This window comes from Dendrobates tinctorius, unplaced genomic scaffold, assembly GCF_039654945.1.
Source record: "Dendrobates tinctorius isolate UK_male_01 unplaced genomic scaffold, ASM3965494v1 ptg000235l, whole genome shotgun sequence".
NCBI lineage: Eukaryota > Metazoa > Chordata > Amphibia > Anura > Dendrobatidae > Dendrobates > Dendrobates tinctorius.
This window is the reverse complement of record NW_027361902.1, coordinates 551,421-569,468: the sequence shown is the minus strand read 5'-3', so window position 1 is coordinate 569,468 and position 18,048 is coordinate 551,421. Positions and strand designations below refer to the sequence as shown.

At 43.1% G+C, this 18,048-nt stretch overlaps 1 protein-coding gene across 3 annotated transcripts in view; it reads right to left on the bottom strand.

Moving 5' to 3' along the window:
* The window catches only part of SLC52A2 (solute carrier family 52 member 2), a 122,015-nt gene that overhangs the window by 93,543 nt on the left and 10,424 nt on the right, over window positions 1-18,048 (bottom strand). For all 3 annotated transcript variants that reach the window (XM_073556527.1, XM_073556528.1, XM_073556529.1), the window contains exon 4: window positions 16,866-16,999. In XM_073556527.1, coding sequence (XP_073412628.1) covers window positions 16,866-16,999 — 134 coding nt within the window. The remainder of the gene's footprint in view (window positions 1-16,865; window positions 17,000-18,048) is intronic.

The window sequence follows — 18,048 nt, the reverse complement described above, 5'->3', positions numbered from 1 at the left end:
ATGATCTATGTATACGCTCTATGTATACGTGTGTATATATGATCTATGTATACGCTCTATGTATACGTGTGTATATATGATCTATGTATACGCTCTATGTATACGTGTGTATATATGGTCTATGTATACGCTCTATGTATACGTGTGTATATATGGTCTATGTATACGCTCTATGTATACGTGTGTATATATGATCTATGTATACGCTCTATGTATACGCTCTATGTATACGCTCTATGTATACGTGTGTATATATGGTCTATGTATACTCTCTATGTATACGTGTGTATATATGATCTATGTATACGCTCTATGTATACGTGTGTATATATGATCTATGTATACGCTCTATGTATACGTGTGTATATATGCTCTATGTATACGCTCTATGTATACGTGTGTATATACGCTCTATGTATACGCTCTATGTATACGTGTGTATATATGATCTATGTATACGCTCTATGTATACGTGTGTATATATGGTCTGTGTATACGCTCTATGTATACGTGTGTATATATGATCTATGTATACGCTCTATGTATACGTGTGTATATATGATCTATGTATACGCTCTATGTATACGTGTGTATATATGGTCTGTGTATACGCTCTATGTATACGTGTGTATATATGCTCTATGTATACGCTCTATGTATACGCTCTATGTATACGTGTGTATATATGGTCTGTGTATACGCTCTATGTATACGTGTGTATATATGCTCTATGTATACGCTCTATGTATACGCTCTATGTATACGTGTGTATATATGGTCTGTGTATACGCTCTATGTATACGTGTGTATATATGATCTATGTATACGCTCTATGTATACGTGTGTATATATGGTCTGTGTATACGCTCTATGTATACGTGTGTATATATGCTCTATGTATACGCTCTATGTATACGCTCTATGTATACGCTCTATGTATACGTGTGTATATATGGTCTATGTATACGCTCTATGTATACGTGTGTATATATGGTCTATGTATACGCTCTATGTATACGTGTGTATATATGGTCTATGTATACGCTCTATGTATACGTGTGTATATATGGTCTATGTATACGCTCTATGTATACATGTGTATATATGATCTATGTATACGCTCTATGTATACGTGTGTATATATGATCTATGTATACGCTCTATGTATACGTGTGTATATATGATCTATGTATACGCTCTATGTATACGTGTGTATATATGATCTATGTATACGCTCTATGTATACGTGTGTATATATTATCTATGTATACGCTCTATGTATACGTGTGTATATATGCTCTATGTATACGCTCTATGTATACGTGTGTATATATGATCTATGTATACGCTCTATGTATACGTGTGTATATATGGTCTGTGTATACGCTCTATGTATACGTGTGTATATATGATCTATGTATACGCTCTATGTATACGTGTGTATATATGCTCTATGTATACGCTCTATGTATACGTGTGTATATATGATCTATGTATACGCTCTATGTATACGTGTGTATATATGGTCTGTGTATACGCTCTATGTATACGTGTGTATATATGATCTATGTATACGCTCTATGTATACGTGTGTATATATGATCTATGTATACGCTCTATGTATACGTGTGTATATATGATCTATGTATACGCTCTATGTATACGTGTGTATATATGGTCTGTGTATACGCTCTATGTATACGTGTGTATATATGCTCTATGTATACGCTCTATGTATACGCTCTATGTATACGTGTGTATATATGATCTATGTATACGCTCTATGTATACGTGTGTATATATGCTCTATGTATACGCTCTATGTATACGTGTGTATATATGATCTATGTATACGCTCTATGTATACGTGTGTATATATGATCTATGTATACGCTCTATGTATACGTGTGTATATATGATCTATGTATACGCTCTATGTATACGTGTGTATATATGGTCTGTGTATACGCTCTATGTATACGTGTGTATATATGCTCTATGTATACGCTCTATGTATACGCTCTATGTATACGTGTGTATATATGCTCTATGTATACGCTCTATGTATACGTGTGTATATATGCTCTATGTATACGTGTGTATATATGATCTATGTATACGCTCTATGTATACGTGTGTATATATGATCTATGTATACGCTCTATGTATACGTGTGTATATATGGTCTGTGTATACGCTCTATGTATACGTGTGTATATATGCTCTATGTATACGCTCTATGTATACGCTCTATGTATACGTGTGTATATATGCTCTATGTATACGCTCTATGTATACGTGTGTATATACGCTCTATGTATACGTGTGTATATATGATCTATGTATACGCTCTATGTATACGTGTGTATATATGATCTATGTATACGCTCTATGTATACGTGTGTATATATGATCTATGTATACGCTCTATGTATACGTGTGTATATACGCTCTATGTATACGCTCTATGTATACGTGTGTATATATGCTCTATGTATACGCTCTATGTATACGTGTGTATATACGCTCTATGTATACGCTCTATGTATACGTGTGTATATATGCTCTATGTATACGCTCTATGTATACGTGTGTATATATGATCTATGTATACGCTCTATGTATACGTGTGTATATACGCTCTATGTATACGCTCTATGTATACGTGTGTATATATGCTCTATGTATACGCTCTATGTATACGTGTGTATATATGATCTATGTATACGCTCTATGTATACGTGTGTATATACGCTCTGTGTATACGCTCTGTGTAAACGTGTGTATATATGCTCTGTGTATACGCTCTATGTATACGTGTGTATATATGCTCTATGTATACGTGTGTATATATGCTCTATGTATACGCTCTATGTATACGTGTGTATATATGATCTATGTATACGTGTGTATATACGCTCTATGTATACGCTCTATGTATACGTGTGTATATACGCTCTATGTATACGCTCTATGTATACGTGTGTATATATGCTCTGTGTATACGCTCTATGTATACGTGTGTATATATGGTCTGTGTATACGCTCTATGTATACGTGTATATATGATCTATGTATACGCTCTATGTATACGTGTGTATATATGCTCTATGTATACGCTCTATGTATACGTGTGTATATATGATCTATGTATACGTGTGTATATATGCTCTGTGTATACGCTCTGTGTAAACGTGTGTATATATGCTCTGTGTATACGCTCTGTGTAAACGTGTGTATATATGCTCTGTGTATACGCTCTATGTATACGTGTGTATATACGCTCTATGTATACGCTCTATGTATACGTGTGTATATATACTCTATGTATACGCTCTATGTATACGTGTGTATATACGCTCTATGTATACGCTCTATGTATACGTGTGTATATATGCTCTGTGTATACGCTCTATGTATACGTGTGTATATATGCTCTGTGTATACGCTCTATGTATACGTGTGTATATACGCTCTATGTATACGCTCTATGTATACGTGTGTATATATGCTCTGTGTATACGCTCTATGTATACGTGTGTATATACGCTCTATGTATACGCTCTATGTATACGTGTGTATATATGCTCTATGTATACGCTCTATGTATACGTGTGTATATATGGTCTGTGTATACGCTCTATGTATAGGTGTGTATATACGCTCTATGTATACGCTCTATGTATACGTGTGTATATATGCTCTGTGTATACGCTCTATGTATACGTGTGTATATACGCTCTATGTATACGCTCTATGTATACGTGTGTATATATGCTCTATGTATACGCTCTATGTATACGTGTGTATATACGCTCTATGTATACGCTCTATGTATACGTGTGTATATATGATCTATGTATACATGTGTATATACGCTCTATGTATACGTGTGTATATATGCTGTATGTATACGCTCCATGTATACGTGTGTATATATGATCTATGTATACATGTGTATATACGCTCTATGTATACGTGTGTATATATGATCTATGTATACGCTCTATGTATACGTGTGTATATATGCTCTGTGTATACGCTCTATGTATACGTGTGTATATACGCTCTATGTATACGCTCTATGTATACGTGTGTATATATGCTCTGTGTATACGCTCTATGTATACGTGTGTATATATGCTCTATGTATACGCTCTATGTATACGTGTGTATATATGCTCTGTGTATACGCTCTATGTATACGTGTGTATATACGCTCTATGTATACGCTCTATGTATACGTGTGTATATATGCTCTATGTATACGCTCTATGTATACGTGTATATATACGCTCTATGTATACGCTCTATGTATACGTGTGTATATATGATCTATGTATACGCTCCATGTATACATGTGTATATATGATCTATGTATACGCTCTATGTATACGTGTGTATATATGATCTATGTATACATGTGTATATACGCTCTATGTATACGTGTGTATATATGCTGTATGTATACGCTCTATGTATACGTGTGTATATATGATCTATGTATACATGTGTATATACGCTCTATGTATACGTGTGTATATACGCTCTATGTATACGCTCTATGTATACGTGTGTATATATGATCTATGTATACGCTCCATGTATACATGTGTATATATGATCTATGTATACGCTCTATGTATACGTGTGTATATATGATCTATGTATACATGTGTATATACGCTCTATGTATACGTGTGTATATACGCTCTATGTATACGCTCTATGTATACGTGTGTATATATGATCTATGTATACGCTCCATGTATACATGTGTATATATGATCTATGTATACGCTCTATGTATACGTGTGTATATATGATCTATGTATACATGTGTATATACGCTCTATGTATACGTGTGTATATATGATCTATGTATACGCTCCATGTATACATGTGTATATATGATCTATGTATACGCTCTATGTATACGTGTGTATATATGATCTATGTATACATGTGTATATACGCTCTATGTATACGTGTGTATATACGCTCTATGTATACGCTCTATGTATACGTGTGTATATATGATCTATGTATACGCTCCATGTATACATGTGTATATATGATCTATGTATACGCTCTATGTATACGTGTGTATATATGATCTATGTATACATGTGTATATACGCTCTATGTATACGTGTGTATATATGATCTATGTATACGCTCTATGTATACGTGTGTATATACGCTCTATGTATACGCTCTATGTATACGTGTGTATATATGCTCTATGTATACGCTCTATGTATACGTGTGTATATATGCTCTATGTATACGCTCTGTGTAAACGTGTGTATATATGCTCTGTGTATACGCTCTATGTATACGTGTGTATATACGCTCTATGTATACGCTCTATGTATACGTGTGTATATATGCTGTATGTATACGCTCTGTGTAAACGTGTGTATATATGCTCTGTGTATACGCTCTATGTATACGTGTGTATATACGCTCTATGTATACGCTCTGTGTATACGTGTGTATATATGCTCTGTGTATACGCTCTATGTATACGTGTGTATATATGATCTATGTATACGCTCTATGTATACGTGTGTATATATGCTCTGTGTATACGCTCTATGTATACGTGTGTATATATGATCTATGTATACGCTCTATGTATACGTGTGTATATATGCTCTGTGTATACGCTCTATGTATACGTGTGTATATATGCTCTATGTATACGCTCTGTGTAAACGTGTGTATATATGCTCTGTGTATACGCTCTATGTATACGTGTGTATATACGCTCTATGTATACGCTCTATGTATACGTGTGTATATATGCTCTGTGTATACGCTCTATGTATACGTGTGTATATATGATCTATGTATACGCTCTATGTATACGTGTGTATATATGCTCTGTGTATACGCTCTATGTATACGTGTGTATATATGATCTATGTATACGTGTGTATATATGCTCTGTGTATACGCTCTATGTATACGTGTGTATATATGCTCTGTGTATACGCTCTATGTATACGTGTGTATATATGATCTATGTATACGCTCTATGTATACGTGTGTATATATGGTCTGTGTATACGCTCTATGTATACGTGTGTATATATGATCTATGTATACGCTCTATGTATACGTGTGTATATATGCTCTGTGTATACGCTCTATGTATACGTGTGTATATATGCTCTATGTATACGTGTGTATATATGATCTATGTATACGTTCTATGTATACGTGTGTATATATGCTCTGTGTATACGCTCTATGTATACGTGTGTATATATGCTCTATGTATACGTGTGTATATATGCTCTGTGTATACGCTCTATGTATACGTGTGTATATATGCTCTGTGTATACGCTCTATGTATACGTGTGTATATATGATCTATGTATACGCTCTATGTATACGTGTGTATATATGGTCTGTGTATACGCTCTATGTATACGTGTGTATATATGATCTATGTATACGCTCTATGTATACATGTGTATATATGCTCTGTGTATACGCTCTATGTATACGTGTGTATATATGCTCTATGTATACGTGTGTATATATGGTCTGTGTATACGCTCTATGTATACGTGTGTATATATGATCTATGTATACGCTCTATGTATACGTGTGTATATATGATCTATGTATACGCTCTATGTATACGTGTGTATATATGCTCTGTGTATACGCTCTATGTATACGTGTGTATATATGCTCTATGTATACGTGTGTATATATGCTCTGTGTATACGCTCTATGTATACGTGTGTATATATGATCTATGTATACGCTCCATGTATACGTGTGTATATACGCTCTATGTATACGCTCTATGTATACGTGTGTATATATGATCTATGTATACGCTCTATGTATACGTGTGTATATATGCTCTATGTATACGCTCTATGTATACGTGTGTATATATGATCTATGTATACGCTCTATGTATACGTGTGTATATATGATCTGTGTATACGCTCTATGTATACGTGTGTATATACGCTCTATGTATACGCTCTATGTATACGTGTGTATATATGCTCTATGTATACGCTCTATGTATACGTGTGTATATACGCTCTATGTATACGTGTGTATATATGCTCTATGTATACGCTCTATGTATACGTGTGTATATATGCTCTATGTATACGCTCTATGTATACGTGTGTATGTGCTTGCTGAATCCATACAGTGCTTGTGTCACATGAATGTAGCCTCCCCGTGTATAAATCCCGGCAGCGCAGCGAGCGCTCACAGGTGTACACGCATGTCAGCAAACGAACGAGTAAAACGTTGCTGATTCTTCGGGTGATTGGATTGGTTGTGGTGGAACATGAATCCTAGCTCTTGGCAGCACATCCCCTGGGGTAAACTGCAGATATGCGGCTGATGATATGTATGGGGACAGAGTGATCTACTGCTGACTGTTCTGTGCCCATTGTCAGGAAAAACACTTAAGGTACTGTCACACTTAGAGATGCACCAGCGATCCCGACCAGTGATATGACGCGGCCAGGATCGCTGGTGCATCGCTAAGTGGTCGCTAGTGAGCTGCCACACAGGCAGATCTCACCAGCGACATCGCAGGGGACGGGGGTCACTACTTACCTGTCACACTAGGCGATCCTGTGTCCTCCCGCCCGGCTCCACGCGTCGCTCGTCCTCACAGCAGGAAGCTGACGACAAGAAACCATCCAGGACATTCTCGCGCGATCAGCGATACCCAGCGGGGGAGCGGTCGTAGGTAAGTATCACACACAGCAATATCGCTAGTAATATCGCTATAACGTCAAAAAAACCAGTGACATAGCGATATCACTTAGTGTGACAGGCCCTTTACTGAGCACAATCCTGATCACAGGTGTCAGTGTAATCAGTATAACGGAGCCGACCTGACACTGTCTGAAGTAACTGAGCACAATCCTGATCACAGGTGTCAGTGTAATCAGTATAACGGCACCGACCTGACACTGTCTGTAGTCACTGAGCACAATCCTGATCACAGGTGTCAGTGTAATCAGTATAACGGAGCCGACCTGACACTGTCTGTAGTCACTGAGCACAATCCTGATCACAGGTGTCAGTGTAATCAGTATAACGGAGCCGACCTGACACTGTCTGTAGTCACTGAGCACAATCCTGATCACAGGTGTCAGTGTAATCAGTATAACGGAGCCGACCTGACACTGTCTGTAGTCACTGAGCACAATCCTGATCACAGGTGTCAGTGTAATCAGTATAACGGCACTGACCTGACACTGTCTGTAGTTACTGAGCACAATCCTGATCACAGGTGTCAGTGTAATCAGTATAACGGCCCCGACCTGACACTGTCTGTAGTCACTGAGCACAATCCTGATCACAGGTGTCAGTGTAATCAGTATAACAGCACTGACCTGACACTGTCTGTAGTCATTGAGCACAATCCTGATCACAGGTGTCAGTGTAATCAGTATAACGGCGCTGACCTGACACTGTCTGTAGTTACTGAGCACAATCCTGATCACAGGTGTCAGTGTAATCAGTATAACGGAGCCGACCTGACACTGTCTGTAGTCACTGAGCACAATCCTGATCACAGGTGTCAGTGTAATCAGTATAACAGCACTGACCTGACACTGTCTGTAGTCACTGAGCACAATCCTGATCACAGGTGTCAGTGTAATCAGTATAACGGCGCTGACCTGACACTGTCTGTAGTTACTGAGCACAATCCTGATCACAGGTGTCAGTGTAATCAGTATAACGGAGCCGACCTGACACTGTCTGTAGTCACTGAGCACAATCCTGATCACAGGTGTCAGTGTAATCAGTATAACGGCACTGACCTGACACTGTCTGTAGTTACTGAGCACAATCCTGATCACAGGTGTCAGTGTAATCAGTATAACGGCACCGACCTGACACTGTCTGTAGTCACTGAGCACAATCCTGATCACAGGTGTCAGTGTAATCAGTATAACAGCACTGACCTGACACTGTCTGTAGTCATTGAGCACAATCCTGATCACAGGTGTCAGTGTAATCAGTATAACGGCGCTGACCTGACACTGTCTGTAGTTACTGAGCACAATCCTGATCACAGGTGTCAGTGTAATCAGTATAACGGCACCGACCTGACACTGTCTGTAGTCACTGAGCACAATCCTGATCACAGGTGTCAGTGTAATCAGTATAACGGCGCTGACCTGACACTGTCTGTAGTTACTGAGCACAATCCTGATCACAGGTATCAGTGTAATCAGTATAACGGCGCTGACCTGACACTGTCTGTAGTTACTGAGCACAATCCTGATCACAGGTGTCAGTGTAATCAGTATAACGGCACCGACCTGACACTGTCTGTAGTCACTGAGCACAATCCTGATCACAGGTGTCAGTGTAATCAGTATAACGGCCCCGACCTGACACTGTAGTCACTGAGCACAATCCTGATCACAGGTGTCAGTGTAATCAGTATAACAGCACTGACCTGACACTGTCTGTAGTCACTGAGCACAATCCTGATCACAGGTGTCAGTGTAATCAGTATAACGGCCCCGACCTGACACTGTCTGTAGTCACTGAGCACAATCCTGATCACAGGTGTCAGTGTAATCAGTATACCGGCCCTGACCTGACACTGTCTGTAGTTACTGAGCACAATCCTGATCACAGGTGTCAGTGTAATCAGTATAACAGCACTGACCTGACACTGTCTGTAGTCATTGAGCACAATCCTGATCACAGGTGTCAGTGTAATCAGTATAACGGCGCTGACCTGACACTGTCTGTAGTTACTGAGCACAATCCTGATCACAGGTATCAGTGTAATCAGTATAACGGCGCTGACCTGACACTGTCTGTAGTTACTGAGCACAATCCTGATCACAGGTGTCAGTGTAATCAGTATAACAGCACTGACCTGACACTGTCTGGAGTCACTGAGCACAATCCTGATCACAGGTGTCAATGTAATCAGTATAACGGCACAGACCTGACACTGTCTGTAGTCACTGAGCACAATCCTGATCACAGGTGTCAGTGTAATCAGTATAACGGAGCCGACCTGACACTGTCTGAAGTAACTGAGCACAATCCTGATCACAGGTGTCAATGTAATCAGTATAACGGCACAGACCTGACACTGTCTGTAGTTACTGAGCACAATCCTGATCACAGGTGTCAGTGTAATCAGTATAACGGAGCCGACCTGACACTGTCTGAAGTAACTGAGCACAATCCTGATCACAGGTGTCAGTGTAATCAGTATAACGGCACCGACCTGACACTGTCTGTAGTCACTGAGCACAATCCTGATCACAGGTGTCAGTGTAATCAGTATAACGGAGCCGACCTGACACTGTCTGTAGTCACTGAGCACAATCCTGATCACAGGTGTCAGTGTAATCAGTATAACGGAGCCGACCTGACACTGTCTGTAGTCACTGAGCACAATCCTGATCACAGGTGTCAGTGTAATCAGTATAACGGAGCCGACCTGACACTGTCTGTAGTCACTGAGCACAATCCTGATCACAGGTGTCAGTGTAATCAGTATAACGGCACTGACCTGACACTGTCTGTAGTTACTGAGCACAATCCTGATCACAGGTGTCAGTGTAATCAGTATAACGGCCCCGACCTGACACTGTCTGTAGTCACTGAGCACAATCCTGATCACAGGTGTCAGTGTAATCAGTATAACAGCACTGACCTGACACTGTCTGTAGTCATTGAGCACAATCCTGATCACAGGTGTCAGTGTAATCAGTATAACGGCGCTGACCTGACACTGTCTGTAGTTACTGAGCACAATCCTGATCACAGGTGTCAGTGTAATCAGTATAACGGAGCCGACCTGACACTGTCTGTAGTCACTGAGCACAATCCTGATCACAGGTGTCAGTGTAATCAGTATAACAGCACTGACCTGACACTGTCTGTAGTCACTGAGCACAATCCTGATCACAGGTGTCAGTGTAATCAGTATAACGGCGCTGACCTGACACTGTCTGTAGTTACTGAGCACAATCCTGATCACAGGTGTCAGTGTAATCAGTATAACGGAGCCGACCTGACACTGTCTGTAGTCACTGAGCACAATCCTGATCACAGGTGTCAGTGTAATCAGTATAACGGCACTGACCTGACACTGTCTGTAGTTACTGAGCACAATCCTGATCACAGGTGTCAGTGTAATCAGTATAACGGCACCGACCTGACACTGTCTGTAGTCACTGAGCACAATCCTGATCACAGGTGTCAGTGTAATCAGTATAACAGCACTGACCTGACACTGTCTGTAGTCATTGAGCACAATCCTGATCACAGGTGTCAGTGTAATCAGTATAACGGCGCTGACCTGACACTGTCTGTAGTTACTGAGCACAATCCTGATCACAGGTGTCAGTGTAATCAGTATAACGGCACCGACCTGACACTGTCTGTAGTCACTGAGCACAATCCTGATCACAGGTGTCAGTGTAATCAGTATAACGGCGCTGACCTGACACTGTCTGTAGTTACTGAGCACAATCCTGATCACAGGTATCAGTGTAATCAGTATAACGGCGCTGACCTGACACTGTCTGTAGTTACTGAGCACAATCCTGATCACAGGTGTCAGTGTAATCAGTATAACGGCACCGACCTGACACTGTCTGTAGTCACTGAGCACAATCCTGATCACAGGTGTCAGTGTAATCAGTATAACGGCCCCGACCTGACACTGTAGTCACTGAGCACAATCCTGATCACAGGTGTCAGTGTAATCAGTATAACAGCACTGACCTGACACTGTCTGTAGTCACTGAGCACAATCCTGATCACAGGTGTCAGTGTAATCAGTATAACGGCCCCGACCTGACACTGTCTGTAGTCACTGAGCACAATCCTGATCACAGGTGTCAGTGTAATCAGTATACCGGCCCTGACCTGACACTGTCTGTAGTTACTGAGCACAATCCTGATCACAGGTGTCAGTGTAATCAGTATAACAGCACTGACCTGACACTGTCTGTAGTCATTGAGCACAATCCTGATCACAGGTGTCAGTGTAATCAGTATAACGGCGCTGACCTGACACTGTCTGTAGTTACTGAGCACAATCCTGATCACAGGTATCAGTGTAATCAGTATAACGGCGCTGACCTGACACTGTCTGTAGTTACTGAGCACAATCCTGATCACAGGTGTCAGTGTAATCAGTATAACAGCACTGACCTGACACTGTCTGGAGTCACTGAGCACAATCCTGATCACAGGTGTCAATGTAATCAGTATAACGGCACAGACCTGACACTGTCTGTAGTCACTGAGCACAATCCTGATCACAGGTGTCAGTGTAATCAGTATAACGGCACCGACCTGACACTGTCTGTAGTCACTGAGCACAATCCTGATCACAGGTGTCAGTGTAATCAGTATAACGGCCCCGACCTGACACTGTCTGTAGTCACTGAGCACAATCCTGATCACAGGTGTCAGTGTAATCAGTATAACAGCACTGACCTGACACTGTCTGTAGTCACTGAGCACAATCCTGATCACAGGTGTCAGTGTAATCAGTATAACGGCCCCGACCTGACACTGTCTGTAGTCACTGAGCACAATCCTGATCACAGGTGTCAGTGTAATCAGTATACCGGCCCCGACCTGACACTGTCTGTAGTTACTGAGCACAATCCTGATCACAGGTGTCAGTGTAATCAGTATAACAGCACTGACCTGACACTGTCTGTAGTCACTGATCACAATCCTGATCACAGGTGTCAGTGTAATCAGTATAACGGCCCCGACCTGACACTGTCTGTAGTCACTGAGCACAATCCTGATCACAGGTGTCAGTGTAATCAGTATAACAGCACTGACCTGACACTGTCTGTAGTTACTGAGCACAATCCTGATCACAGGTGTCAGTGTAATCAGTATAACAGCACTGACCTGACACTGTCTGTAGTCACTGAGCACAATCCTGATCACAGGTGTCAGTGTAATCAGTATAACGGCCCCGACCTGACACTGTCTGTAGTCACTGAGCACAATCCTGATCACAGGTGTCAGTGTAATCAGTATACCGGCACTGACCTGACACTGTCTGTAGTTACTGAGCACAATCCTGATCACAGGTGTCAGTGTAATCAGTATAACGGCACCGACCTGACACTGTCTGTTGTCACTGATCACAATCCTGATCACAGGTGTCAGTATAATCAGTATAACAGCACTGACCTGACACTGTCTGTTGTCACTGATCACAATCCTGATCACAGGTGTCAGTGTAATCAGTATAACGGCACTGACCTGACACTGTCTGTAGTCACTGAGCACAATCCTGATCACAGGTGTCAGTGTAATTAGTATAACGGCCCCGACCTGACACTGTCTGTAGTCACTGAGCACAATCCTGATCACAGGTGTCAGTGTAATCAGTATACCGGCCCCGACCTGACACTGTCTGTAGTTACTGAGCACAATCCTGATCACAGGTGTCAGTGTAATCAGTATAACAGCACTGACCTGACACTGTCTGTAGTCACTGAGCACAATCCTGATCACAGGTGTCAGTGTAATCAGTATAACGGCCCCGACCTGACACTGTCTGTAGTCACTGAGCACAATCCTGATCACAGGTGTCAGTGTAATCAGTATACCGGCCCCGACCTGACACTGTCTGTAGTTACTGAGCACAATCCTGATCACAGGTGTCAGTGTAATCAGTATAACGGCACCGACCTGACACTGTCTGTAGTCACTGAGCACAATCCTGATCACAGGTGTCAGTGTAATCAGTATAACGGCGCTGACCTGACACTGTCTGTAGTTACTGAGCACAATCCTGATCACAGGTATCAGTGTAATCAGTATAACGGCGCTGACCTGACACTGTCTGTAGTTACTGAGCACAATCCTGATCACAGGTGTCAGTGTAATCAGTATAACGGCACCGACCTGACACTGTCTGTTGTCACTGATCACAATCCTGATCACAGGTGTCAGTATAATCAGTATAACAGCACTGACCTGACACTGTCTGTTGTCACTGATCACAATCCTGATCACAGGTGTCAGTGTAATCAGTATAACAGCACTGACCTGACACTGTCTGTAGTCACTGAGCACAATCCTGATCACAGGTGTCAGTGTAATCAGTATAACGGCCCCGACCTGACACTGTCTGTAGTCACTGAGCACAATCCTGATCACAGGTGTCAGTGTAATCAGTATACCGGCCCCGACCTGACACTGTCTGTAGTTACTGAGCACAATCCTGATCACAGGTGTCAGTGTAATCAGTATAACAGCACTGACCTGACACTGTCTGTAGTCATTGAGCACAATCCTGATCACAGGTGTCAGTGTAATCAGTATAACGGCGCTGACCTGACACTGTCTGTAGTTACTGAGCACAATCCTGATCACAGGTATCAGTGTAATCAGTATAACGGCGCTGACCTGACACTGTCTGTAGTTACTGAGCACAATCCTGATCACAGGTGTCAGTGTAATCAGTATAACAGCACTGACCTGACACTGTCTGTAGTCACTGAGCACAATCCTGATCACAGGTGTCAGTGTAATCAGTATAACAGCACTGACCTGACACTGTCTGTAGTCACTGAGCACAATCCTGATCACAGGTGTCAGTGTAATCAGTATAACGGCCCCGACCTGACACTGTCTGTAGTCACTGAGCACAATCCTGATCACAGGTGTCAGTGTAATCAGTATAACAGCACTGACCTGACACTGTCTGTAGTTACTGAGCACAATCCTGATCACAGGTGTCAGTGTAATCAGTATAACAGCACTGACCTGACACTGTCTGTAGTCACTGAGCACAATCCTGATCACAGGTGTCAGTGTAATCAGTATAACGGCCCTGACCTGACACTGTCTGTAGTCACTGAGCACAATCCTGATCACAGGTGTCAGAGTAATCAGTATACCGGCGCTGACCTGACACTGTCTGTAGTTACTGAGCACAATCCTGATCACAGGTGTCAGTGTAATCAGTATAACGGCACCGACCTGACACTGTCTGTTGTCACTGATCACAATCCTGATCACAGGTGTCAGTATAATCAGTATAACAGCACTGACCTGACACTGTCTGTTGTCACTGATCACAATCCTGATCACAGGTGTCAGTGTAATCAGTATACCGGCGCTGACCTGACACTGTCTGTAGTTACTGAGCACAATCCTGATCACAGGTGTCAGTGTAATCAGTATAACAGCACTGACCTGACACTGTCTGTTGTCACTGATCACAATCCTGATCACAGGTGTCAGTATAATCAGTATAACGGCGCTGACCTGACACTCTCTGTAGTTACTGAGCACAATCCTGATCACAGGTGTCAGTGTAATCAGTATAACAGCACTGACCTGACACTGTCTGTTGTCACTGAGCACAATCCTGATCACAGGTGTCAGTGTAATCAGTATAACGGCGCTGACCTGACACTCTCTGTAGTTACTGAGCACAATCCTGATCACAGGTGTCAGTGTAATCAGTATAACGGCCCCGACCTGACACTGTCTGTAGTTACTGAGCACAATCCTGATCACAGGTGTCAGTGTAATCAGTATAACAGCACTGACCTGACACTGTCTGTTGTCACTGAGCACAATCCTGATCACAGGTGTCAGTATAATCAGTATAACGGCGCTGACCTGACACTCTCTGTAGTTACTGAGCACAATCCTGATCACAGGTGTCAGTGTAATCAGTATAACGGCCCCGACCTGACACTGTCTGTAGTCACTGAGCACAATCCTGATCACAGGTGTCAGTGTAATCAGTATAACGGCGCTGACCTGACACTGTCTGTAGTCACTGAGCACAATCCTGATCACAGGTGTCAGTGTAATCAGTATAACGGCACCGACCTGACACTGTCTGTAGTCACTGAGCACAATCCTGATCACAGGTGTCAGTGTAATCAGTATAACGGCGCTGACCTGACACTGTCTGTAGTTACTGAGCACAATCCTGATCACAGGTGTCAGTGTAATCAGTATACCGGCGCTGACCTGACACTGACTGTAGTTACTGAGCACAATCCTGATCACAGGTGTCAGTGTAATCAGTATAACAGCACTGACCAGACACTGTCTGTAGTCACTGAGCACAATCCTGATCACAGGTATCAGTGTAATCAGTATAACGGCACCGACCAGACACTGTCTGTAGTCACTGAGCACAATCCTGATCACAGGTATCAGTGTAATCAGTATAACGGCGCTGACCTGACACTCTCTGTAGTTACTGAGCTCAGTCCTGCTGACAGAGGCACTTTAAAGCGAACCTTTCACTGGTTTTGGCAGCTATAAGATGTGGCCACTGCCTTTCAGGGCTTATCTACAGCACTGCAGTAGTTTACTCTACCTCAACAGGGAAGAGACGTACGCCTGCGCAGAAGTGCGATGCTGGGAGCTATGAAACAAGCAGGAGGGTGGCGTCACAGGAAAATGGGTAGCGCCAGACCCAGACCAGCGACACTCATCGAACCGGACCGCCGCCCGGTGAGTATAATAAAAGTTATTTTTCTTATCTTTCCGGTCAGATTGGGGGCTTATCTACAGCTGCGCTGACAAATTCGCTATAATGATGTTTTCTATGACACTGTGACACCATCTAGTGGCCGCCGGTCATACTGCAGCTCTAGATGTGAATGGTTCTTAAATTTCCTCATCAGAGTCAGAAGACTGAAAACTGCAGACCCCAATTATCTACCATCCCCAAAGTCAAAAGGGGCAACATGCAGGAAGCTGAGACGGGGGGCTGGTTGCTGGGTCCTCTCTCTCATCATGACTGACAGAATAGGGGGTCTCATACATGGCAGGCTCCGCGGGGGAGGAGCTCACGAGCACTCACCTTCTGGGAGCTCTTTCACTACAACGGGAAGCTCCACCCACAAGGAGTTCACCGACACCCAGGATCCCATTCCAAAGAGGGCGACGAGGGCGTGTGTCAGCAGTGAGCGGCCATCCACCTCCATCTTCTCTGCACTGGAAGACACCACGGCGAGAGGTGACATCACACAACGTACGCCTGATCTGCAGAGAGACCCCCAAATTATGGGAGCCCCCAGATATAAACTATCCCTTCGACAGAGCCCACCTCAAAGACACACTATCCCCCCATCGAGCCCTCCCAAATATAAACTATCCCACAATGTGTCCCTCCAAATATAGAGTGTCCCTTCGAAAGAGCCCCTGAAAGATACTGTCCCCCCACAGAGCCCCCCCATATAAGCTATGTCCCCTACAGAGCCCCCATATAAGCTATGCCCACCACAGAGCTCCCCCATATAAGCTATGCCCCCCACAGAGCCTCCCCATATAAGCTATGCCCCCCACAGAGCCTCCCCATATAAGCTATGCCCCCCACAGAGCCCCCCCATATAAGCTATGCCCCCCCACAGAGCCCCCCATATAAGCTATGCCCCCCACAGAGCTCCCCCATATAAGCTATGCCCCCCACAGAGCCTCCCCCATATAAGCTATGCCCCCCACAGAGCCTCCCCATATAAGCTATGCCCCCCACAGAGCCCCCCATATAAGCTATGCCCCCCCCCACAGAGCCCCCCCATATAAGCTATGCCCCCCACAGAGCCCCCCATATAAGCTATGCCCCCCCCAGAGCCCCCCCATATAAGCTATGCCCCCCCCAGAGCCCCCCCATATAAGCTATGTCTCCTACAGAGCCCCCATATAAGCTATGCCCCCCCACAGAGCCCCCCATATAAGCTATGCCCCCCCAAGAGCCCCCCATATAAGCTATGCCCCCCACAGAGCCCCCCCACATAAGCTATGCCCTCCACAGAGCCCCCCCACATAAGCTATGCCCCCCACAGAGCCCCCCATATAAGCTATGCCCTCCACAGAGCCCCCCATATAAGCTATGCCCCCCACAGAGTCCTCCCATATAAGCTATGCCCTCCACAGAGTCCTCCCATATAAGCTATGCCCCCCACATAGCCCCCATATAAGCTATGCCCTCCACAGAGCCCCCCCATATAAGCTATGCCCCCCACAGAGCCCCCATATAAGCTATG